The sequence below is a fragment of the Alosa alosa genome, chromosome 22 (genome assembly GCF_017589495.1).
Source record: "Alosa alosa isolate M-15738 ecotype Scorff River chromosome 22, AALO_Geno_1.1, whole genome shotgun sequence".
Taxonomy (NCBI): Eukaryota; Metazoa; Chordata; class Actinopteri; order Clupeiformes; family Clupeidae; genus Alosa; species Alosa alosa.
The window spans coordinates 2,517,172-2,542,171 of NC_063210.1; the positions used below are offsets into that span (position 1 = coordinate 2,517,172).

General features: G+C 45.2%; 1 protein-coding gene across 1 annotated transcript in view; it reads left to right on the forward strand.

Moving 5' to 3' along the window:
• dock1 (dedicator of cytokinesis 1) overlaps positions 1 to 25,000 on the forward strand; it is a 218,377-nt gene that overhangs the window by 37,289 nt on the left and 156,088 nt on the right. The window contains 7 exon segments of the mRNA XM_048233987.1: positions 1,129 to 1,146; positions 1,710 to 1,808; positions 2,569 to 2,641; positions 6,110 to 6,213; positions 7,710 to 7,893; positions 20,407 to 20,504; positions 24,117 to 24,206. Coding sequence (XP_048089944.1) covers positions 1,129 to 1,146; positions 1,710 to 1,808; positions 2,569 to 2,641; positions 6,110 to 6,213; positions 7,710 to 7,893; positions 20,407 to 20,504; positions 24,117 to 24,206 — 666 coding nt within the window.

Sequence of the window (25,000 nt, forward strand, 5' to 3'; positions counted from 1 at the left end):
TGCACTGGCTGATATCAGGCTTACTGGCCACTCCTTGTCCACACACACACGCACATTCTGAGTTTCTCTCCTGATTATTTATCATTGCCCCATTCCTCTGTCTGATAGATTGACTAACCAAGAGAGATGCACATCCAAACGCACACTGACACACAGGCAGTGAACATATACAAAGACCAAATGAGACAGATGACCGGTGCTGTGGACACATCTAATCTGTGAGCTTTGCGGCAGGATGAGTTGATGTTGTCCAGCTGACACATGGGGCCTCTTCCCCAAGTCGATACAGTGGACGCTGCTAGCGCTGTGAGCCCGGGCCCCATATCTCCAGTCAAGGGGCTGGTGCCTGCCAGGACTCCATGAATCACCAGCCTCCCCTGTGAGAGGGGTCTCCAGTGGCCATGGAGGCGCAACCCCCACTCCTCAACTTCATTCAACACCAACACCCCCCATACACACACACACACACACACACACACACAGAGTGAAGTCCGGCCAGTGGAGAGAGAGAGGGGGAAAGACAGGGGGCCGTTATCTCTCATAATTGCCAGCTGTCAGGAGGCGTTAGCATCTGAGTGTGTCAGCGCTGTGAGGAATGAACAGGGCAGAGGAGAGAGAGAGAGAGAGAGAGAGAGAGAGAGAGAAGAGGGGGATATTGAGTGTGTCCTCCTCTCTCTCTCTCTCTCTCTCTCTCTCTCTCTCTCTCTCTCTGTGTGCAATTGTCTGTGTTCATGTGTGTGTCCATTTGAGTGGGAATACACATGACTCAGCCATGTTTGCCACATTCTCATAAATCCATCTCCATGTACAGTATATGTGTGTTTGAGCAAGTGTTTATGCAGTGCAGTATATAATCTGTTGATGGTGTGCCAGTGTGTCGGTGTGACAGAGAGAGAGCAAGAGAGTGTGAGAGTGAGAGTGAGTGAGAGTGAGTGGATTCAGGTTGTGATTGATGGTGCCACTCATGCATGCCAGGCTGGTGGGCGTCTGCTCCGCGATGATGCTCTGACCCTCTGCGGCCAGGGGGGCCTTTGGGGGTTGCTGGGGGCAGTGGAGAGGTGATGCAGCCAGAGCTAATGGCCCGTCTCTGTCCCTGGTCATCCCTCTCCCCCTCTCCACTCCCTTTAGCCAGCTGGGCGGCAGCAGGTGAGGCGCACCCCTTAATCCCTTAATGGGGCCGGTGGGGAAGGTCATTGTTGGGGCCACCTGGACATATGGAGAGATCCCCGGCCTTGGAGGCCCTCCTGGGCTGGCTGGGCACCGGGGAGTGGCCTCTATCAATAATCAAGTAGTGGCTAAATGGGGGGGTGTTTCCTCTCTCCGTGGTTCCTGTCCTGCCCATTGGACTGAGGCAGGTGTTGTTCAGAGCCGTTTTGGGGCATCCCTCTTTTTTTGAGCACTCCATTCCCTTGGATGAATTGACTTTCAATTATTTAGATGACCTTTTCCAGCCCAGCAAAAAGGAAAATTGAACTCTGAAACCCGGTGATACTTTATGGCCCTGATTTGTGGCGCCTGAAAATGCATCATGAAACAGAGGAGATGAAATTTTGGGTCCTTGCCATGAATGGACTCAGATCAGATGGCTTTGACCTGAAGCCTGGTGCTCTGTGCTGCAACAGATTTAATGGTTATTCTCTGTGTGTGTGTGTGTGTGTGTGTGTGTGTGTGTGTGTGTGTGTGTGTGTGTGTGTGTCTCCATTCTGTAGAATGTAATCTTCCCTGGAGCCGGAGATGAAGGGATCCTTGAGTACAAGTCTGTGATCTACTATCAAGTGAAACAACCTCGCTGGTTTGAGACAATCAAGGTGAAGCACTACACACACCACACACACACACACACTCACACACACACACTCTCTCTCACACACACACACACACATAGCATTTATAAAGTCGGTCAGAACAGCTGTCTGAAATGATCTAAAAGGCTATACATTTGAAGTGTTTGAAGAATTTCCCAACCATTGATTAAAACATCCTGTTTCTTGGTTATGGCTTTGTGGTCCTCTTGGGGTGAAATGAGGAGAGTGATAAAAAGGGCCTCTCTGTGTAGCTGTTCTGGGATCAGTGGAAAGGTCATAGACCAGTGTGTAATTGACCGTTCGCAAAACCATCGAACGCAGATGAGCCAATGGCAGTCCAGTAACTCCGTGCAGGCAGACATGGCCCGTCAACTTCACCTTACGGCGCCATAGAAATGTTTGTCACCCAACAAAGCTAGATATGAGTTTTTATACATGTGTCTCCATGTCATACTGCAGTCTTTCAACGGATTGTAAATGATTGTAAATGAATTTAGGTCCGTGGCTCTCTAAAAGAGCCTCTTGTGCTGTAACTTTTACAGAGTCTTAACAGCTACTGTACCTGTACTGTACCATTGCATTTCTCACAGCTCCGTTCTGAGTTTGACGGGCGTAGGAACAATAAGTAGGTGCCGTGGCGCTTGCGAACGGTCAATTGGTCCGGAGCTATTTATTTATTCATCTGCGCTGTGCCTCACGTGCACTGGGCCCAGTTTGTGTGGTCATGTGGGGATTCACTGCTTATGATGCTTGTTCTCTCAAGGTTGCCATTCCCATTGAGGACGTCAACAGGAGCCACCTCCGCTTCACCTTCAGACACAGATCATCACAGGACTGTGAGTAGAACGCACATCCACGCACACACACACGCACACACACACCATATGGCATTTACACCATTCATACACATATGCGTATGAATCTTGCTTGCAGTACCGATGCTCATGCTCACATTTTGACTAGTGGTTCACACTTCTGTTGCACTCAAATGAATACACTAGCTCTCATTAACACAAGCCACCCCTGACATTTCTACTGAATCGTTTGCACTCATTTTTGCCCTCCTTGGAACATTAGCCGTTTTAATGCTCTCCTCAAAGTAACAGCAGCCACCATATGACACCACCTGCTTCTGTCTCAAAACACTCAGCCCTGAGCCCCATCCACACAACAGCGTGTGTGTGTGTATGTGTGTGTTTTGACATGTTCACTTTATGGATATTCATAGAGTTCGAAGCCATCTCTCGGATGGCTCCGATAAGCTCATTTAGCGGAGTGAGTGTGTTTGTTTTTGCTGTGTGTGTGTGTGTGTGTGTGTGTGTGTGTGTGTGTGTGTGTGTGTGTGTGTGTGAGATTTGAGCAGGGAACCCTAGCTTGGCACCCGTGCTGTTCCATCTGTCAGCCACATGCTGTTGCCGCGGCGCCAGGACAAGTAGGGAGGGGCCAGAGAGGTGTATGTAAAACAATCAATTAGCATGTGGACAGACAGGCCTGGCCACAGGTTATCAGTCACCAAGAGAAAACTCCCTGCCACTGCTGTGACACACACACACACACACACACACACAAACACACACACACACATATAGAGCCTATGTGTTTCCAGTGGCTGCTGACCGACAGTTACAGACTGATTGTACGTTTTGTCAGCTGTGGAACAGCAAGTGACCGCTTCATCTGTTTCACCTTTCTCCAGACCTCATCCCTGACCTTTTCAATTCTCCAGAGCTAACAGCGTTTGGTGCTTAGAAAACACCAAGCTGCAGCGGCCCTTAATCTCCCCCGTGGCCCTTTCTGCATGCTCATGCCTGGACATTTAGCTCTTCTGCTGCTCACTAATTGTTCCATGGTGAAGCTAAGTGGTGAAAGGTACATCAGAGTTCATCTCCCTACAACTGCATGTTCAGCAAGCCTGGTTTAGAGTGACAGAGCTACTGTCAGCTAATAGATAGGAAGCACACTAACTTGATTTACAAGACATGAAATGGCCCATTAAGGCATTAGTTAGTATGAGTAGTTTTGATAAGGAGGCATTAACCACAATGCCAGATTAATCTTAATACATCTCACTACGTCTGCTTTACAGCTAATGTAGAACAATGACCAGGCTGCAGAGCTCACTTGTATTGTGAATACTGATGACTTGCAGTAAAATATGAATACAGCTCAGATGGCTGGCTTTGATTAATTTATAGCACATGGAAAGAGGTAGAGTGGGCTGCTAATAGATGAAAGAGTTGAAGGCCTCCCACTTGCTCTCTCCCTCGTTCTCGCCCACACTGTCTCCCTCGCGCACACACACACATGCTCTCTCTGTCTTGCTCTGGGTGGAGGCTGTCCGTCTTAGTTTGTCTCACACTGCTTGTAGCTAAGGCTGAACTTTCCGACGTGACAGACCAGACATGGTTGCCGAGCTACTTGCGCCATGGCGACCACCGTAGCCAAATTTGGCAACGCCGCCTCCCTTCGTCTTTTTCCGGGAGCACCAGCCACAAATGACCAGAACAACCCTGGCGGTTGACGGCTGACATTTCAGCTCTCGGCATCCAAACCAGAGCGTGGAATGAACCAAACCCACAGACACGCTAACCTTAACTCCCAACGCCCCTGCTTATTATCTCCCAATGCCATTTGCCACCCTGCGCCTGACAGCCAGCGAACTCGGAAGCCCTGCAGCGCCGATATATCTTTTTTTTTTTGGGTCACTGCGAACCAAACTTCTTTTGGAGGTCCTTAGGATGACTGTGTGTGTGTGTGTGTGTGTGTGTGTGTGTGTGTGTGTGCGGCGTTGTGTCTCTGCTGCTGGCTGGTGCCTGCTGTGTGCTGCTGCGGCACTGTATTTAGCGCGCTGGTGTTTCGCTCAGCTGGCTGGCAGCGCGGCAGCACCAGTAATAATTATTCACTGCCGCCGTGCAGGCAGCCGACCAATGAGGGGATTTATGCAGATGGAATGCGTAAGATACTCTGACCAGTGGCGGCCCCCAGCGCACGTAAATTTGGCTCGTTGATCCGCAGTGGTGATATATGCCACTCTGTCCCGCTGCCCGCTCCGAAGGCGCGGCCGTAACTCACCAGGCAGACTCCTGGTGCAGTTTCCCCACTGAGCCCCCAGCAGAGAACACACACACACACACACACACACACGATAAAATGTGCAATGACCCAGGTACACACATTTATGTGGTCACACACACAAGCATACACAAATCACCTGTATACGGTCCACACACACCTTAATCATGAGCGTGGACACAAAGGCCTTCTGCTTTGTGAGTCTTGTCTCCAGGGATTGGGAAAATGTGTGATTAACTGTGTGGGCACCTCCCTCTTGGCACATGGCTGCAGAATGTATGTAATACTGTGTGTGTGTGTGTGTGTGTGTGTGTGTGTGTGATTGAAGGGGAGGGGGTTCCCAGTGACTGTCTCTACAGAGAAGTGAAGGAATGGCTTTTTAAAAGGAGAAACATTAATGGAGCCTCATGTGTCTGTGTCTCTGACGACTCAGTCCATCTGCCTACACACACACACACACACATACTGTATGCAAACTCACAGCAGGCACCCTGTGTCCTGGGTGACCTCTCTTTTACCCCTGCACTTCTGCCATGCATGAGCTTTTGGCGCGTGTGTGTGTGTGTGTGATCCTTATCTCGGTAGACACGCACTGTGTCAGTGATAATTATGGGCAGATGTGAAAGGGCACTGGGTTGGTTCTGTCAGGCAACTCTTTAGTGTCTCTCTCTCTCTCTCTCTCTCTCTCTCTCTCTCTCTCTCTCTCTCTTTCTTTCTCCCGCTGTCTCACTTTCTCTCTCTCTCTCTTTATCTCTCTCTCTCTCTCTCTTTATTTCTCTCTCTCTTTCTGTCTGTCCTGATGCTAGTCTAGCTTTGCTCGGAGCCTTCCACTGCACACACACACACACACACACACACACACACACACACACACACACACACACACACACACTCACACACACACACTCACACATACTCGGCAGCTGACTCAGCACAGTGGGGCCGGGAGCATGTGAGATTTGTAGTGGGGATTAGGCGGCTTGTTGGGCTGTTTGTAGCCCCGTCCGAGAGATTGATGTGGCGTGTCAGCCACAGTGGCCGCTGTGGCTCAGGGGCCGGACACCTGACAGCCAGCTCGCCGCCCCGTAGCCCTCCACCGCCAGCGGGCCCGCCGCCTAGTCCAGCCCCACGCCACTGCCGCCTAGTCCAGCCCCACGCCACTGCCGCCCCTGCCCCACGCTGTCTGCCTCTCTCACGCCAGCCCTGTGTGTGTTCCCTCCACACCCCCACAGATAAAGACAAATCAGAGAAGATCTTTGCCTTGTCCTTCGTCAAGCTGATGAGGTATGACGGCACGACGCTGCGAGATGGGGAGCATGATCTCATCGTCTACAAGGTAGCCAGCGCAGCCCAGCATGGGCCATCGACTCTCTCTTTCCTTCCATGTGCTGCTTCTTCCTTCTTTCTTGTTCTCTAATCACAATGTGTCTTTTTCACTCTCTCCCTCTCTCCCCCCCTCTCTCTCTCCTTTCCTCTCTCACACTCTCTCTCTCTTCCCCCTCTCTCTCTCTCTGCTCCCCCTCGATCTCACACTCTCTCTCTCTCTCTCTCTCTCTCTCTCTCTCTCTCTGCCCCCCCTCAATCTCACACTGTCTCTCTCTCTCTCTCTCTTCCTCCCTCTCTCTCTCTCTCTGCTCCCCCTCGATCTCACTCTCTCTCTCTCTCTCTCTGCCCCCCTCGATCTCACACTCTCTCTCTCTCTTCCTCCCTCTCTCTCTCTGCTCCCCCTCGATCTCACACACTCTCTCTCTCTCTGCCCCCCCCTCGATCTCACACTCTCTCTCTCTCTCTCTCTTCCTCCCTCTCTCTCTCTGCCCCCTCGATCTCACACCTCTCTCTCTCTCTCTCTCTCTTCCTCCCTCTCTCTCTCTCTCTGCTCCCCCCTCGATCTCACACTCTCTCTCTCTCTCTCTCTCTCTGCCCCCCTCCCCCTCTCTCTCTCTCTCTCTCTCTCCTCCCCTCTCTCTCTCTCTCTCTCTGCTCCCCCTCGATCTCACACTCTCTCTCTCTCTCTGCCCCCCTCGATCTCACACTCTCTCTCTCTCTCTTCCTCCCTCTCTCTCTCTCTCTGCTCCCCCTCGATCTCACACCTCTCTCTCTCTCTCTGCCCCCCCTCGATCTCACTCTCTCTCTCTCTGCCCCCCCTCTCTCTGTCACACTCTCCCTCTCCCGCTCTGTTCCTCCCCTTCTCTCTGCTGCATTATGCCCCTGTAGGACTGCGTGACTGTAATAAATATTTGTCAGGCTTGTCTTGTCTTCAGTGTTAATAATTGTTAGCTTTTTAATCTGGCCTCAGAGGTAGTTTATGTAATGGGCTGTGTTTAAAATTTTATGGTAACTCTTTTTTGTGTTTGGTGTCCCAGTTATACAAAACCCTAATCTATATTGTCCTTTTCCTCTACACAAGTAAACTTTCCTCTATGTAGGGTTTGCCTGTGAGGCTCATGACCATAACTAAATGATGTTTATATCACCAAGAAAAGCAGTGGTTGCAAAATAATAAATAATGATTATTATATAAATGTATCCTATGGTGGCAATAGAGTGTGATGTATTATCTATATTAATTAGAGTTTTTGGGACTCTGATGATGCTCTGATAGGACTTTGATGTGGTGATGTCATCCACAATGCATTCTTAATTTAAATATTTTCCATTATCGTTCCGTTTTTCTTTGTATTTGCTTTTGTATTAGTCTGAGTAACGCTATCTAGATGCACATCCAGGTGCTTTGTAGTCGAATTGCTTAGTTTAGCCCCCTCAATTGAAATGAAGAAATGAAACCAAGCTAAATGAAATGAAACTAAACTCCTGTGTGTGTTGTGTTTGCAGGCTGAGGCTAAGAAGATGGAGGATTCTTCTCTTTACTTGAACCTCCCGGCCACCAAGTTGGAGCTGGAGGAGAAGGGCTACCCCACCACGGGCAAGAGCCTGCAGAACCTGGGCAACTGCACCATCAGCAAGGACTCCTTCCAGATCGCCACCCTGGTCTGTTCCACCAAACTCACCCAGAACGGTAAGGTGGTGCCGCTGACTAGCCTCTATTCTGCTTTCTATTCTTCTCTTGCTCTCCTTTTCTCTCCCACACTCTCTCTCTCTCTCTCTCATTGTAACTTTTCTTCCCATCTTACCCCCCCTATCTCTCTTCCTCTGCTTTCTTTTTCTCCCACTATACTGTAATGATCTGTTTTGAGGTGCCCCTGCCAAGCCTTTAGGGCTGAGATCTCACCACTGCTGTTAGTTTTGCTGTGGTCAGCTCGGCCTTCTCAGGGCCTGTTAAGCCCCACAAATCCCTGTTTTCCAGCGGTGGGCTCGGGGTTGTTCTGACCAACTTGGCTGCCTACATTTAGACCTCACTTAATAGCCGGCAGATCCCATCAGACCCCCCACCCCCTCCCGCTGCCTCCCCTGGCCTCCATTGGGGTCCATGCAAAGCCTCCCGCTGTGAGGTGGCCCAGCCCCAGACTCTGCATGTCTTGCTGGACTTTTACAACACCAGTGCGCCCTCAGGACCTTGATGGGAGTGCTGACAGTCAGCAACCCAGCGTTCAGTCTGACTACCTTTTATACCTTTTATCCTGTTGTTTTTGCTCTGTTGTTTTTTTTTTTTAGTCGTTTTTTGTTTGGCTGGACCTTTTTTAAAAGGGTTATAAAAAAGTTGTCCTCAGACAAATGGAGGTGAGTTTGTGCATTTAGAGTTTAGTGTGGCTGAATTGAAGAGGCTCTGCGAAGGAGGAGGAGGAGGAGGAGGGGAGAGAGAGGGCGCACAGAGGAGAGCCGCAGTGACTGGGCTGAACTCGGGCTCCAGCAGGAATGAGAAGTTAATTGTATTGCTAACCTCAGGCTTTTCCTCTCCCCTCACTCCAAACGCGCACTGAATAAAAGGTGCCTAATTTCTCAATTCACCAGGATCCAGAGGAAAAGCGGAGGGAGGAAAAAGATATCCACCAGTGGAAAAAAAAGGGAAGAAGTTGAGTGAGTGAGAGGCTCTGAAATGAGAGAAGTGGCAGGAAATGAGAAGAAGTGGCGGAATTGCAGTCGAGTCACAGACTGGAGGCGCTTTGACTCGAGTAGATACTGCTGCTGGAGAGCTATCTCTCTCTCTCTCTCTCTCTCTCTCTAGTCAAATCTTCTCCAGATAGAGGAGAAAGCTGGAGACAGAATCTCTCCACTCCTCCATCCATATCACACATTCACTGCCCCCCATCCACTCCACTCCCATGTCCAGAGAAGCCTTCATTAAGCTGCTTAGTCCTGCCATGTTTGCAGCATCATGACTCTTGAGAGCGAGCACAGTGGGTGGAAATAAGCCTCTGGTCAAGAGGGCAGGCTCTCCGTCTGAGGGTCCTGGCCGCTTCAAATCAGGTCAAAAGGCTGTGTCCCACGCATGCTCTACTTGGCTCAGTGTCTCACTTACCCTGCCTCTCATGCTCTGTGTGATGCTCATACTGTACAGTTTCAGGGTGATCATACACGGGGCAGCTTTTTGAGCAATGATGCTGGGTAACCACATAAGTGGTTCCATGTGTTGTTATTGTATCATGACCATTTGCCTCCTGATGATAAAACTTCCAGAAAAAACAAATTATTGCCTAAAAGCAATGGGAATGTAAAATGTAAATGTAAATCAGGTTTCTAGGCCAAGTATACTTGTGTATACAAGGAATTTGGCATCTGCATTTATCCCATCCGTGAATTGGTGAACACACACAGCACACAGTGAACACACAGTGAAGTGAAGCACACAGTGAAGTGAAGCACACAATGAGCACACAGTGAGGTGAAGCACACAATAAGCAGATAGTGAGGTGAAGCACACACAAACCCGGAGCAGTGAGCTGCCTGCTACAGTGGCGCTCGGGGAGCAGTGAGGGCACTTCAGCTAGTGGATGTGGGCATGGGAGAGCAGGGCTCAACCACTTCCCCCATCCACATTTTTCCTACTGGTCGGAGATTGAACCGGCAACCCTTTGGTTCCAAGCCCCAAGCCTGCCCCCTGGAAGGTCTCAGAACAACAATATTTAGATAGTTCAGCAGCATTGCCCACAGTGATGACGATTCATGTTTATTTTAACTTCCATAAACCTCTTCACTCATATATTCAAAACAAATTGCAAGGTGCATCTGCTCTATAATGGTCAAACTTTCTAGATACACACATAATTAGATACACACATAAATACACACACAGGCACACACACACACACACACACACACACACACACACACACACACACACACACACACCCTCATAGACAAACAGAGTCTCAAAGTGACCTGACCCCTGTAAACAGTCCTGTGATGGACTGCGGTGCTCTGAGGAACAGTGTGGTGCTCAGTGGGCTCACTGTGATGTAAGAGATGGCAAAAGCCTCTGCCACATCGCTTCGTCTCACTCCGGCCCCAACCCCTCTCGGGTCCACTGATGGCTGTAGCTCACGCTGACCAGGCCAGACAGGACCGGACTGGACCAGCGTCTGCCTCCACTCACGCCCCACTAATGACCTGGGATGGGAGGGGATCAGCCGCTTTTATCTGACCCATGGGACCCACAGGCAGTTTTGGTTGCGATAGAATGAGGGCCTGAAATGAGGTGGGTGTCCATTTTGTTAGCAGTGCAGATTTCAGTTTGCACATTTCAGACTGTATGTGGATGTGTAATGTGTATGTGTGTATATGCATTAGAAATCATCCCAAATGCCTCTGTAATGAGGTCACTGAGGACACTCTCCTAATGAAAGTCTGTGTGCACAAAACTGCTGAGTGTCATGGATCTAACTGATGGTACAAAGTTTCTTTTGTCTCAGAACTGCACATCTTCAGTAGACTGCCATCACTGCTCCTTCTGTTGGTGCTGTATTTTGTCACGACAGGTTTCTGTGTCCTCCAAGACTCCAGCTCTCTGTGGGAGATTAGCGTTCTCACTAAATCAATTTACACATTCGGATCACACAGCCTGGAGGATGCAACTCCTCTCCACCACTGTTAGTATGCAACGCCAGGTGGAAATCAATTCGGCCTCCTGAAATGTGTTTGGGTGGAGGTGTGTGTGTGTGTGTGTGTGTGTGTGTGTGTGTCATGTTCACTCGTTGAGCTTTACCACAGTGTTTGTGTTTGTGTTGCGCATGTGTGAAGAGAGACGCCAATGTTCCTACACTGAGACCCCTAGTGGTGCGTCCAGACATCAATTAAACAGAAGAATGACTCCTCATTAGAGAGATGTTGCGCATCCTTTTGTCAGATTTAGGGGTACAGAAAAGAATGCCAGGAGAGAACACCTGATTTCTGGAGTTATTTTGAAATAAGCACAGATGGCGCCTCTCCGTCTTACAGCAGGAGTCATCCTGGAGCGGAAGCCTGTCATAATGCAGTCTGCATCACAGTCAGTTGCCGTGACCACCCTGGCAACATCTCCAGATGACTCCAGAGAGATGCCTCCATATCTCTTCATTCCTATTTGTTTTGGGTGGAGATGATGGAAGTGACACTGTTATAAATCCCCAATATGTCTTCCTCAGTGGACAGACTGCTGTGCAGTGTCCCTTTCAACAAATGTGACACTTCCTCACTGCTTTAGTAATTATTGTGGTGGTGTGAAGCACTTAGCTGATTCCTGGCAAGAGCATAGTAAATGTGTGATATGTCATTAAGTCTGCTGGAAATGGGAAATGTGTTTGCTCATGGCGTTTGACCGTCTGCATTCCACGTCAGTCAGGAGTGTGACTCATTAAAACATATGCCTGCTCCCTACGTGTCACTCATCTGAGATGCAGTCGTGAATGTCTACTTGTCGTGCTGCTGATCTGCTGGTGAAACTCAGCTGTCAGCTGCCAAAATGCCAGGACTGGCAGGGTCATATCTAATTATTAGGCAGCAACATTGCACATATCCACTCTAATATGCATTTGATGTAAGTCACTGCTAAATAAATATTAGTGCAAATATAAATGTAGATAGAATAGAATGTGTTACTGGGCTTGTTGAATTAAAACCACTTTTAAATAAGACCATGCAAATTACAGGCTGTGAACAGATGAGATGAGAGGTTGGTGCTAATTGGAGAAATCTGCAGGCATAATGGGAAAACTGGTGTTCTTCAATTTCTATCAATCTCATGCTGATGATGTCAATCAGCTTCTCCATAAAGTGAAGGAATTTAGTGTTGTCACGATACCAAAATTATGACTTCGATACGATACCTGCCATAAATATCACGATGCTCGATACTGAAACGATACTACGGCTAAATCCTAAGATATCTGGAAAAGAAAGGACTCATACCTCCTCCAAGTGTATTGAGTCATTTGTGTTGAATTCGGTGCACTTTTGTAGTGTGCAGGTCAATTCTGGGTTCTAAACTTCTAAAATTCCTACATAATTATTATTATTTATAGTCAGTAAAATAGTAGGCCTACTTTGTGTGATTAAGTCCTTTATTGTTTGTTATAGTTCATTTACATTGTGTTGTGTTTTAGCAATAAAGTAGCTTTAAATAGCCAAACTAGGCTAGATCAAGGTCAGTGTTGAAATTACTGCATGCAAATCACTAAATGCTATGCAGAGGGGCCTAATCTTTAGGCCATCTGATGTACAGTATTGATGGGTTTCATCAGGTCCCTTTCCACAGGTGTATTAATCAAGCACCATGCAGTCTGCATTGATAATCAAGGTGCTTGATTTTATACACCTGTGGAAAGGGACCTGATGAAACCCATGAATAGGCTACCCTAGGCCTTCCCGTGTTCATGGGATTTCTTTGACAGTTGCAAAGGGGAAAATGTGAGGATAGTCTTCTTTGCGCCCAGTGTACAAGTACAACGTTCCAACCACTCAGGTCTTCGTCAGATAGGCCTACACCATTACCTGTTGCAATATATCTGTGTGCATTCCTACATTACGTATATTTCTTTGATAACATGATTTGCTACCACGTAACAAAGCCGCTATTATTATTAGGACTCAACACGCGGTGGTAATATGCTGTGGGCTTTAATTAGCGCATTTCGGGTAGCCTACATCTGGGCAATAATTATTTAACAAATTGCAGTTTACATGCCATGCCAAATATTACCAGTAGTACTGACCGAACATGAAATAGATTGTTTGGTAGTGTTGGTAATGTTATTCTGGCGTGAACATTGCGCTTTCATCACGTTAGCACCCTATGATTACAGCTCGTTATGTCTCGTCAAAATGTTTACATTTCGTTATGTCTCGTCAAAATACATTGATGAAGGAAGGTTCGCTTTATCCTAGAGAACCATACTCGTTTCACTTAGGCTAGACTAAACACACAGAACGTTATTATTTTAATAAAGTATCGATTCTAAAAACGTCGGAAATCGTATCGTTTTTTGCGTGAAGGCATCGTGATACCTTTTTAGTATCGATACACCGTGCAACACTAGAGGAATTGTGAGCTTCTGAAATTATGTTTTCAATTTTATAGATGGAATATTGTCACTCCCAGCAAAAATAATGCCTCTGTTGTGCAACCAGAAGGGATTTTGTGGAGATGTCTGACACAGACCAAAGAGCCTGAAATCGTCGCTTTTCTGACTGGGCTCAGATCATTACGGAATTTGGGACAGAATTTGAATTCTTCCTCATTACTGAGTGATGGTCCTATCCAAATACATTAGATGGCTGTGTGTGTGTGTGTGTTTGTGTGTGAATGAGCGTGAGAGAGAGAAAGAGAGAGAGAGATGCGTGTGTCTGCTCCAGAAATGTGTTGATCTTTTGTATGGTGGGAAGTCTTCAGTGCTAAAGTGGTGTGATGGTGAGATGTCTTCCTTGCTGTCTCTCTCCTAAAAGGTGTTGTGTTGGGATTTCACCTGCTGTTGTGATTACCCCATGAGAGTGGGCTTTCTCTGAGCACTGCTCCACATAGCACATGGCTCACACCATAATGACTCCGTAGTGACATTTCCAAGTAAGTCCTGTAACATAGCGTCCACACTGAGACATTGACATTCTGTAGAAAATATTACAGATTCACGCCCCCCAGGTATTGATTCGAATGGCATTATACATGTGGATGAGTCTGAGAATGTTTTCTGCAGGGTAACATACAATACTACTACCATAGATCAAGCTGTGTCATGCAATAGCATGACTTATGCTTATAGTTCTATTCCAGCGTTGATTTCTACCCAGCGTTATAGTAAAAAAGAAAAGACAAGTTTAAAACTAGAAACCTAACAAATATTCTTTCCATACCTCAGCATATTCCTCAAAGCCAGAGGCATTTTCAGCTAACATGGGTTTACTAAATATAGGTGCACTTACTACCAAAACCTTTGCAATCAATGATTTTATTAGTGAAAAAAAAATTGGATTTTCTGTTTCTTGTTGAAACCTGGCTGACTTCAGACAGCGAAGCTGTTCTTGTTGAGACTTGTCCCCCAAATTATAATTTCTTCCACTCAATTAGACAAGGCAAACGAGGTGGTGGAATTGCCTCCATTCTCTCAAACAAATATAGTTGCACACGAGTCAACTTTGGCGAATTCGCTTCCTTTGAGTATATTGCCCTCACTCTGAAGGCTGACCCAGCTGTACTTCTATTAACCTTATACAGCCCTCTAAACTATGGACTGGCTTTCTCGACCAGTTTTCTGAACTTATGTCGCTCATCATCACTAGCTATGATCGGATAATTGTAAATGGCGACTTCAATATTCATGTCAATAAGACAACTGATGCTAAAGCCAGTAAGTTCCTTAATGTGTTGGACAGTTTAGAGCTAAAGCAGCATGTTACAGGACCCACCCACAACCTTGGCAACACCCTCGATCTAGTCATTTCCAGAGGGATAGAAGTCACAGACTTATCAGTAAATGATATAAATATGTCTGATCATCATTGTGTATCTTTTAATATTGTACTACATACTCCAAAATTCATCCCGAAATTGCAATCAAATCAGTGACTCTTGGACATTAGAGCAGAACAGCAGTTCATAGCTCTTATAGACTCCATAAATTTAGATATTTTTACATCATCCCATTGATCAAATGGTAGAGGCTCTTAATGGTGAATTAGGCTCTGCTTGACAGAGTGGCACCCTTAAAGACTAAAAAAAAGGCCCTGTAGCAAACTGACACCTTGGATGAACGAAAATATCCATGATCTAAAAGATCATGTAGGAAAGCTGAGAGAACATGAAGAAAAAACTAAGTTACAGGTTCACCGTGCCATTCTAAAAAGAAAAAATTGCAAATTATAATAGAGCTATTCGAATGAGAGGAGGAACCACTTCTCTAAGGTAATTGCTGAAAACAGTGGAAACTCTAGGGTGTTGTTCTCTACCATTGATAGGCTATTGCATCAAACACCTTTTGATACACTCAGTCAGGCATCCTCTCTAAGATCTTGAAGAATTTGCAGACTTCTTCAAAAACAAAGTCATTTCTATAAGGGAGGCTATTGGTAACACAAGTAATATGTTTGATAGTACACCCAAAAACAGCCCCCAAAATTAAGGTCCTTTAGCACTATTACTCAATCTGAGCTTGGTAAAATTATAACTCAAACCGGCTCCTCAACATGTGTTTTAGATCCAATCCCTACTACATTCCTCAAAAAGTATATGATGGCTTAGCTCCCTTTTTTTCTCAAGGTAATAAACACCTCATTAGAAACAGGTATATTTCCAACTGCTTTTAAAACCGCTGTTGTGAAACCTTTACTTAAAAAGTCAAAACTTGACCATACCAATCTGAGCAACTACAGGCCTATATCAAATCTATCGTTTTTGAGCAAAGTACTTGAAAAAGTTGTTTGCAATCAGTTAAATACCTTCCTCAACGAAAACAGTATCCTTGAAAAATTCCAATCAGGTTTTAGATCAAATCACAGCACAGAAACGGCTCTAGTAAAGATAGTCAATGATCTCAGACTTGCTACCGACTCAAAAACAAAGTCTCAATCCTTATTCTTCTGGATTTGAGTGCGGCATTTGACACCATTGATCATAGCATCCTAATTCACCGCCTTGCCGAAGTGGGTGGGTCTCTCTGATAATGCTCTAAACTGGTTTCAAACCTACATTACTGGCAGAGATTTTTATATCAGTCTAGGAGATCATGTATCTGAAAAACATGACTTGCCTTTTGGTGTGGCCCAGGGAGCTGCCTTGGTCCCCTGCTATTTTCTATATATGCTTCCATTGGGAAACGTCATAAGTCAGCATAATGTAAACTTCCACAGCTCGCCAGATGATACCCAATTGTATCTTTCTGTGGAGCCAACTAACCCAGATGGCCTTTGCTCCCTCACTGCATGCCTAACCTCCATTAATCAGTGGATGAGCAAAAACTTTTGAAACTAAATGATGACAAAACAGAGGTACTTCTGGTTGGACCAAAACTAAAGCGAGATATTATTCTTAGTAATCTGGGGAACTTGGCACACCAGGTCAAACCAAAAGTAACAAGCCTCGGTGTCATCTTAGATACAGAGTTAAGTTTTAAGCCCCATATCAGTAAAGTTAATCAGACAGCCTATTTCCACTTGAGAAACATTGCCAAAGTCGGCCCTTTTAACTCAACAAGATGCAGAAAAACTAATTCCACCTTTATCACTAGCAGGTTAGACTACTGCAATGCACTTTTCACTGGTCTTCCCAAAAACATCTAAAGAAATTGGCACTCATACAGAACTCTGCGGCTAGACTTTTAACTAAGACTAAGAAGAGAGAACACATCACCCCTGTGTTGGCTGAACTGCACTGGCTCCCTATTTCCTATAGAATTGATTTTAAGGTTATGTTAATTACTTACAAAGCTCTGAATGGCATAGCACCTTCATATATCTCTGAGCTTTTAATATCTTATCAACCACAAAGGAAACTTAGATCATCTAATTCTAATCTTTTAATCGTACCCAAAGTGCTCCACAAACAAAGTGGAGAAGCTGCGTTTATCCATTATGCACCCAAACTATGGAACACCCTGCCTCTGTACATCAAGCAGGCGAGTTCAGTAAATATTTTTAAAAAAGATCTGAAAACATACCTGTACAGGAAAGCTTTTAGTTAACTCATCTTATCCTGTAGACTACATTTTCAGATTATTCTACATCTGCTACTATTGGAGGGCGCAGCCTGCCAGAAGCAGATGGGCTCCCCCTATTAAGTCAGGTTCTGCTCAAGGTTTCTTCCTGGAATATGGGAGTTTTTCCTTGCCACAGTTGCCATATGGCGTGCTTGTGGGGGGTAAGAGGGTTAAGGCTGCCAGTCTTATGACGTCATTTTCTATATTTTTGATATGTTGCTGAGTAAAACATAAACAGCAAAGAAAAGTGATTGATAATGACTGACTGACTATTATTGTGTTACATGCTTCAAATGTAAAGCACTTTGAGCTGCATTCTGTGTATGAAAGGTGCTATACAAATAAAGCTTTATTACTGTACCCGCCCTCACGCCCTCCCACACATCTCCTTTTGGTGTTCCCTGTAATGCGTGGAGGGTCCCATCTCAAAGGGAAATGAATGCCAGTGAAATGTCACTCAGGCACCACCTACATGAGTATTCTGAGTACTGGAGTTCATTATTACCTTAATCTCGGATTGTTGCCATTATCCATTTAGCTAATTGCTAGGAGGAGAATTTGCTTGTCTGTAGAAACATATGGGAACAAAGCAGTGAGATTGATAATGAGTTTAGTTGCTATATTAGGGCCATGAAGGAAGACTGATATGGATGTTCTCTGGACTGTGGGCATGGGCTTTAGAGAGATAAAGTTCTTCAGCTCATAAAATGAATCCAGGTATTCGTGTAGCCTCTGATAGAGGGTAACTGCCCCAGATTTATTTTTTTAAGGCGTTCAATAAAATTGCTTCATTTTTCCCAGGATTTAGTGTTATGTGAACTGTGTGTGTGTGTGAGAGAGAGAGAGAGAGTGTGAGTGTGTGACTCATGTCACCTTCCTGTTGAACACCTCTGCCTTCATCTGTGCTGTGCAATGATTTATTCTCATTTCATTTCATTTGTTTTGGTTGGCCTTCAGTCACCTGCTTTTTTTGAAGAAAAAAAAATGAAGGATAGAATTTCGTCCATGTAGAGACATTTGAGGGCTTTAGATGGCATCTGATGGCTGAGCCCTCTTTACTTGTCAGAGCTGCAGATGACTGGCATCCATCACCCAGTCTGTCCTGCCGCCTGCAGCTGGCATATGGGAATGGGCACAGAGGGGTTTCCTGCAGGTTCGGTGGGGGTGGCAAGGGCAGGCAGTGTTCCTGTTTCTGCTGCCTCTGGTTCTGTGCCCGGCAGGCAGTTGGTGCAAGACCAGTCCAGGGCCACTCCAGGGAGTGGGGCATGAGGATTCTCTTTGTACACAGTGTGGGTGTGCAAGGGGAGGGGGGCTTTGAAAGCTGTTGGAGTGTCCCGGAAAAGTTGTAACCCTTGATTCATCCATACCATACAAAAGTACAACCCCAATTCCAAAAAAGTTGGGATGTTGTGTAAAATGCAAATAAAAACAGGATGTGATGATCTGCAAATCTTGTAAACCCATATTAAGCTGCTAAAAGGACATAGACAACTAATCAAATGTTAAAAATGACAAATTTGACTATTTCATAGAACATATAAGCACATTTTGAATCGAATGCCAGCAACGTCAAAAAAGTTGGGCCGGGGGCAACAAAAGGCTGGAAAAGTTGTGTAATGATAAAGACAACAGAAGGCGTAACATTCCACAACTAATTAGGTTAACTGGCACCATGATTGGGTATAAAAAGAGCCTCCAAGAGAGGCAGAGTCTCCCAGAAGTAAAGATGTTGAGGTGTTCATCACTCTGTAAACCTCTATTGGCCATTAGATAGATAGATAGATAGATAGATAGATAGATAGATAGATAGATAGATAGATAGATAGATAGATAGATAGATAGATACTTTATTGATCCCCAAGGGGAATTTCAAGGCCTCAGTAGCATACAGTTACTGAAACAATATAAGAATAATGATTCTTAACATGAAATTTAGGGATTTCATCATCTACAGTACATAATATCATTCAAATATTCAGAGAATCCAGATAAATTTTTGAAAACAAGGGACACAGCTGAAAAACAATATTGGATGGCCGTGGTCTTTTGGATCTCAGATAGCACTGCATTAAAACCAAACCCGTTTCTGTAAAGAAAATCATTGTATGGGCTCAGGAACACCATTGTCTATGAGCACAGTTTGATATTCAATTCACAAATGCTAGTGTAAACTTTACCATGCAAACAAATACATTGTATTTAGACATGATACAGAAATACCACTGTCTTATCTGAGCCTGACCTCATTTAAAATGGACTGAGGTAAACGAAAGTTGAAAATGGTCCTGTGGTTAGACCAATCAAAATGTGTGATTCTTTTTGGAAATCATGAACTCCTCTGGGGTAAAGAAGAGAGGGACTATCCAACTATATAACTTATCCAACTTGTTATAGTGCTCATTTCAAAACCCAGCATCTGTGATGGTATGGAGGGTATCTGGCAAGACACAATTGATTCTGAATGATGTAAACAGGATTTGAGCATATACTGCCATCCGGACAACGGCTTTTTCAGGGAAGAGCTTGAATATTTCAGGAAAACAATATCCAACTTCATTCTGCACATATTACAAAAGTATGGCTTCATAATAGAAGAGTCCAGATGCTAAAATGACCTGTCTGCAGACCAGACATGCCACACTGGGTGCATTATGGAATGAAAAACATGGTTAAGAAGACACCTGACTGTTGAGAAACTGAAATCCTAAAACAGGCAAAAATGGGACAACGTTTCATTCAGTCTCATTCCCAACTGTAGCAGCTGGTCTCCCCAACTTTTTCAGAATTGGAGTTGTACTTAAAGTAGAACAGATTGAGATTGAAATGCGTATTAATTCTCCTTTTCAGGTTTTGAAAGTGCTATTTAGTTTCTGTAAACACCTTGTGACTGTTGTCACAGATGGAGTTTATTGATGTTCATCACAACCATCTGTGAATTAAATGTCTCTTGCTAAATAAAGATAAGGAAAAACCCAAGAGTTCTGTATGTCTTGTAATAAATCTCTAAAGATGTTCAGTCCTAGATGGCCTCTTAGATGTGATCGATTATTGTCATAATCTTCACATTATTCTGAATAGACACTTGCACTTATGTTAATAAGCATGAATTGTGATTTAAACCATTGAGTTTGAAGTTGAGTATTTATGACTGTGAGATGTACTGCAGTGAGGTCTGAATCTATCACATTAGAAACTAGTTTAGCTCAAGTGTTTCACTAATGATGCAGTCAAAAGGTAAAGTGATGGAATGTCTTGTGGGTGACAGCAGTTATGGAAGACTTATGATGTCAAGGGGGCAAAGCTGTTTTTCAAAGGCTTTTCCCTCCTGTTGCATAACTGTTTCAGTGATTCTTGATGCAGTGTTCCAAATGTATGATAACTGACTTTTTCTCCTTTCTCTCTCCTTGTCTCTGTGTGTGTGTGTGTGTGTGTGTGTATGTGTGTGTGTGTGTGTTCTCTCTGTGGGGTTTCAGTGGACCTGCTGGGTCTGTTGAAGTGGCGCTCCAACACCAGCCTGCTCCAGCAGAACCTGCGGCAGCTCATGAAGGTGGAAGGAGGAGAGGTTGTCAAGGTCAGTCAAGTCAAGTTCACACTTACAGTTCTTCACCTCGCTGCTTTAGTCCACAGCGCTCTGTCAAATCCTCTTTCTCCTTTATACTACATGTTCCGAGTATCTGGCCATCACGTCTTTTTATAGCCGGTTATTGAAATCACATAGGCTGAAAAGGACTGACAGAGGACCTTGTCCTTTGTGTTAGTATCAGTTGTGTGGAGTGAAAAGTTGGTCCAGGTGGCCTTGTTACCACAGCCAACCTTTCAACTAGCTTTCTTTTCACATTTCAGTGTGCATTTTCTCTTCTCTAGGTAGTCAGCTTTTTTTGGAATCAGAACGATCCCATTTTGCCCCTGGCCTTGGGCATGGCTTGTTCTTGAGCCACGTCAACAGCTCTGAGTAAAAATGGAACCCAGCTTTCATTTCATATCTAGCCAAAGCGCCTGGCCATTTCCTGCCATCCAAATTATACCGTGACTCATCAGGCACGAGGTCACTAAATAAATCACAAGTAAGCGAGGGAGTGCTGCAGCGTTTCTCCGGCGAGAGCCTGGAGATTGGACACCACGGCAAGGCTGCGCTGGCCCGCTGGCACCCTGTAGACGGCCACTCCCACTCCCAAACGGGAACAGCAGCCTCTACCTCACCTGGCCAGTGAATACGCTCTTAGTATTACTGAAACACACACACACACACACACACACACACACACACACACACACACACACACACACACACACACACTCCAGGAGACCCTGAGTCACACTGCTGGAGCTGACACGAGGCATTCTAGCCCTCTGCCTGTGCTCCCTGCAGCACCTCATTTAGCTCCTGTAGGCCTGTAGGTGGAATGCACTCTATCTGCAGATGTTGTGCTCGTCATCAGAATCACCTCCATGGCTCCTTGAACTCTTTCATTAATGCATATCTGACCTATGCAGGAATGTATGAGGATGCAATATATGTACTGTATAGTTGGAATATGTCCGTGGGGTCCTCTGAATCAATTGCTTGAAAGCTTTTTGTGTGCATGTGTGTGTTTCTTTGTGTGAGTGATTCATGTCACTCTGAAGTCCCTGTAGACTTGTAGGTTGATTTATTCCGGTATATTTACCCCCCCCCCCACCACATGATATTTGCAGTCACGCCTCCTATGTACTAAATAGTGCTGAATAGAAGCTTTCTCAGCCAAAAGAAAAAAAAAATATTTTATCCCCCTCCAGGTTCTCCTACAGCAACGTCTTTTTAGAAAAAAGCAACAGGAAACAAAAATATTGTTAGAAACACCTTCTTCGTGCTGCGCCTCGACCATCTGTTCTTGTCAGAACGGCTGATTCCATCAGTACAACAGCCACCCTCACGAGGCCCTCTCTACTTCTGCCCTCTCCTTTCAAGGCTCATTATTCTAATGCAGGATCTCTCTGGCAATATTTTGATTGAGCGTGGATTTATGCGCTGGCCTGATCATGTCTGGGTGCTGCCTCAGTGCCATCAATCTCCACAGCTCTCCCTGGGACACATCTTGGAGGGCTGATTGCAGGAACCCTGCCATGATGTTCCTCAGTTCCTTCATGGCTGGCAATGCGTTCCTGCATCTCCACACGTGTGCGCACACACACACACACACACACACACACACACACACACAGATATGCACACACACATATATGCACACATACAGATATGCACACATACAGATATGCACACATACAGACCAGACAAACATACATCTCTGCAACCACCGCACAGTTCCATCAAAGCACTCCATGTGTCTTGGAGGGGTTTGTTTTGATCAGTGTTCTCCCTGCTGAAACGAAGAAGCTGGCCCCAGGACAGGAATAGCTGAACTACTTTGTGCTGGTATGTAGGCAGGCAGTTTGACTGGAGAGTGTGTGGGGAGGCTTGGCAGGGCAGGGCAGGGCTGTGGTAGCATGATCCAACAAGAGTAGTTTTTCCATCCATCCCTGCTATCAACACTCACTTCATGGGAACTCTGCACTCTTAAAACAAATGTGTTAAGCACAACTTGTGTTGTTTTGTTTTAACACATCTCTGTGTCCAGATAGGGACAACACAAGTTTGTGTTGTTTCCTTTTTTTATTTGTTACACAGAATGTGTTGAAAATAACACAGCTTGTGTTGTTTTTTTAACACATCACTGTGTCTAGATAGGGACAACACATTCGTTTTAAGAGTGTGGCAATATGCTATTCAGATGAACACCTGCAGGAAGTGCAGAGCCCCTCTGGGTCCCATACTTCTGCAGTGTACTCAGGCTGTGCTGTGTAGTGTGTGTAGTGTGTGGTGTGTAGTGTGGTGTGTGTAGTGTGTAGTGTGTAGTGTGTGTACTGAGAGGGTCTGTTGGGAAGACTGAGATGGCCGTGTGAAGGGAAGCAGGTGACTGACAGCTCTCATCTCTCTCCCGCTCTCTTTGCACTTTCCAGACTAGCTCACAAGGCCAGCACCTCTTCGGCTTCAAAGCTGTACCCTTACATTTCTCTTCCTGGTCCACACACACACACACACACACACACACTCTCTCTCTTTCTTTCTCCCTGCCTCTCTCTTAAGAACATAATATTGGTCTAAAAGCAGTCCTTCCCTCAACAACAAGGCTTTCAGAGCTTATGTGTTGTGAGAGAACAACTGTCGTTCACCCTCTCTGTCCCTCTCCCCTCAAAACTCTTGACTGAAGTTAGTTTTGAAATAAAGTGACATGCAAAGGGAGATGAGAAGATAAGAGAGTAATGACAGCCTGCAAATAAAATGCACTCAAGGATCTTAATACACTCATGGGGGTCCTATTAATAGCATGATTAAGTGATTGTGACCATATTAGCAAAGAAATGGAGGTTTAAGCTGCTACCATTTTTGACACTCTTGGAAAAATGATTTTGAGATTGATGAGTACTGATGGGCTGGATGGGATTAGCAAATCCCTGAGGTCCAGAGCTAGGCCTTTCAGGGCTTTGTATGTTAGACGGAGTCTTTTGAAATCAATTCTTCTTCTGACAGATAGTCATTGAAGAGAAGCAAGTATAGGAGAAATTATTATTTTTTCGTTCAAGTAAATATGCATCCTGCTTTTCGTATCAGCTGTGGGTTTATAGTTTATACTGCATGTATGGATGATCGTTTCTGCATCTTCGAAGGATAGGACACGCCTCACTTTTGAGATCCGTGTTGAGACAGATGTCCGAAGCAATTATTACACCTCAACACTTGGGTCGGATGTTAGTGAGAGGCCATGGACTGGAAATGGGTGGCTACATAGTGTGCCTCTCAAATGTCTAGGACCAACAACCTCAACTTCTGGTTTTGTCTTGAGTTCAGTGTGTTGGCTTGCTGCTGATCCTGCTTCCTTAAAACGCCCACATTTCTTTTCCCCTCCCTGAAGTGTAGCACTTGAATGACAATGGCCATGCACTAGAATGTCTTGACTGTACTGTAACTCATCCTGACAGTGGTATGGAACTGGCTGTTTTCTGTACCCCCTCCCATGCATTGGCAGCATTACAGAGCGTAAAGACTGGTGATGACCTCGTCAGGAAGATTTACATGAGATGACAGTGAGATGGACACTTTCCCTCTCTGTGCTAACCTCCCTCCCTTTCAAAATGTGCCCATCAGTTTCTACAAGACACCCTGGATGCCCTCTTCAACATCATGATGGAGAATTCTGACAGTGACACATTTGACACCCTGGTTTTTGATGCTTTGGTAAGTACATTTGTATTTGTCATTTTTATTTTTAACAAATGTATTTTGTTATATGTTTATTATTTTATTATTATTAAGTTGTTTTTTTACTTTCCTCATCTCTATCCTCTGCCACTGTTAAAACAGCTATTATGTTGTTATATCATATTCAAATATATTAATGGCAGACCTGGATGACAGCAGCACCATATGTCGATGCATGTAATACTAACCACTACAAAGCAAGCCTGCACATCACAGTTTGAAAGGATGTGGTGACTACTTAATGCCTCGGGTGGTTGAGTCTTTTGGAAAAACACACACACACACCTGAAAGGAATGCGGAGCATTTTCCCCGAGGAAGTGTCCCATCATGTGCAGGCCCAGGCTGCGATCTGAGGCCGTGCAGCCCAAACGCGGCTTAACTCTGCCCTCTGCTTGTCCTCCGCCGCAGACTCTACAAAGCACCGCTGGAGTCAAATGAGGATCTCATCCTCGCTCGCTTGCCCACTATTTATTCATAAGCTTTCAGACTAATTTAACTTTCATCTTTTGCTATTTGTTAATCTTCTCATTAGTAAGCTTTGAGTGGAACGTTCTGTCTTTTGTTGTCTTTTTAGGCAAAGAAACATTGGTTTCATCATTTTCAATTCAATTTTCCTCTTTATTTAACTAATAGGAAAGTTAATTTAGATCCGTGGTCTGCCTAAATGATGTGACTCTGTAACTTTGCTGTGAATAACAGACTGGAAATGTTAGCTCACTCTGGCTAGGTGTAGCATCTCCACCTCACTTTTGAGGCATAGCTTGTATTA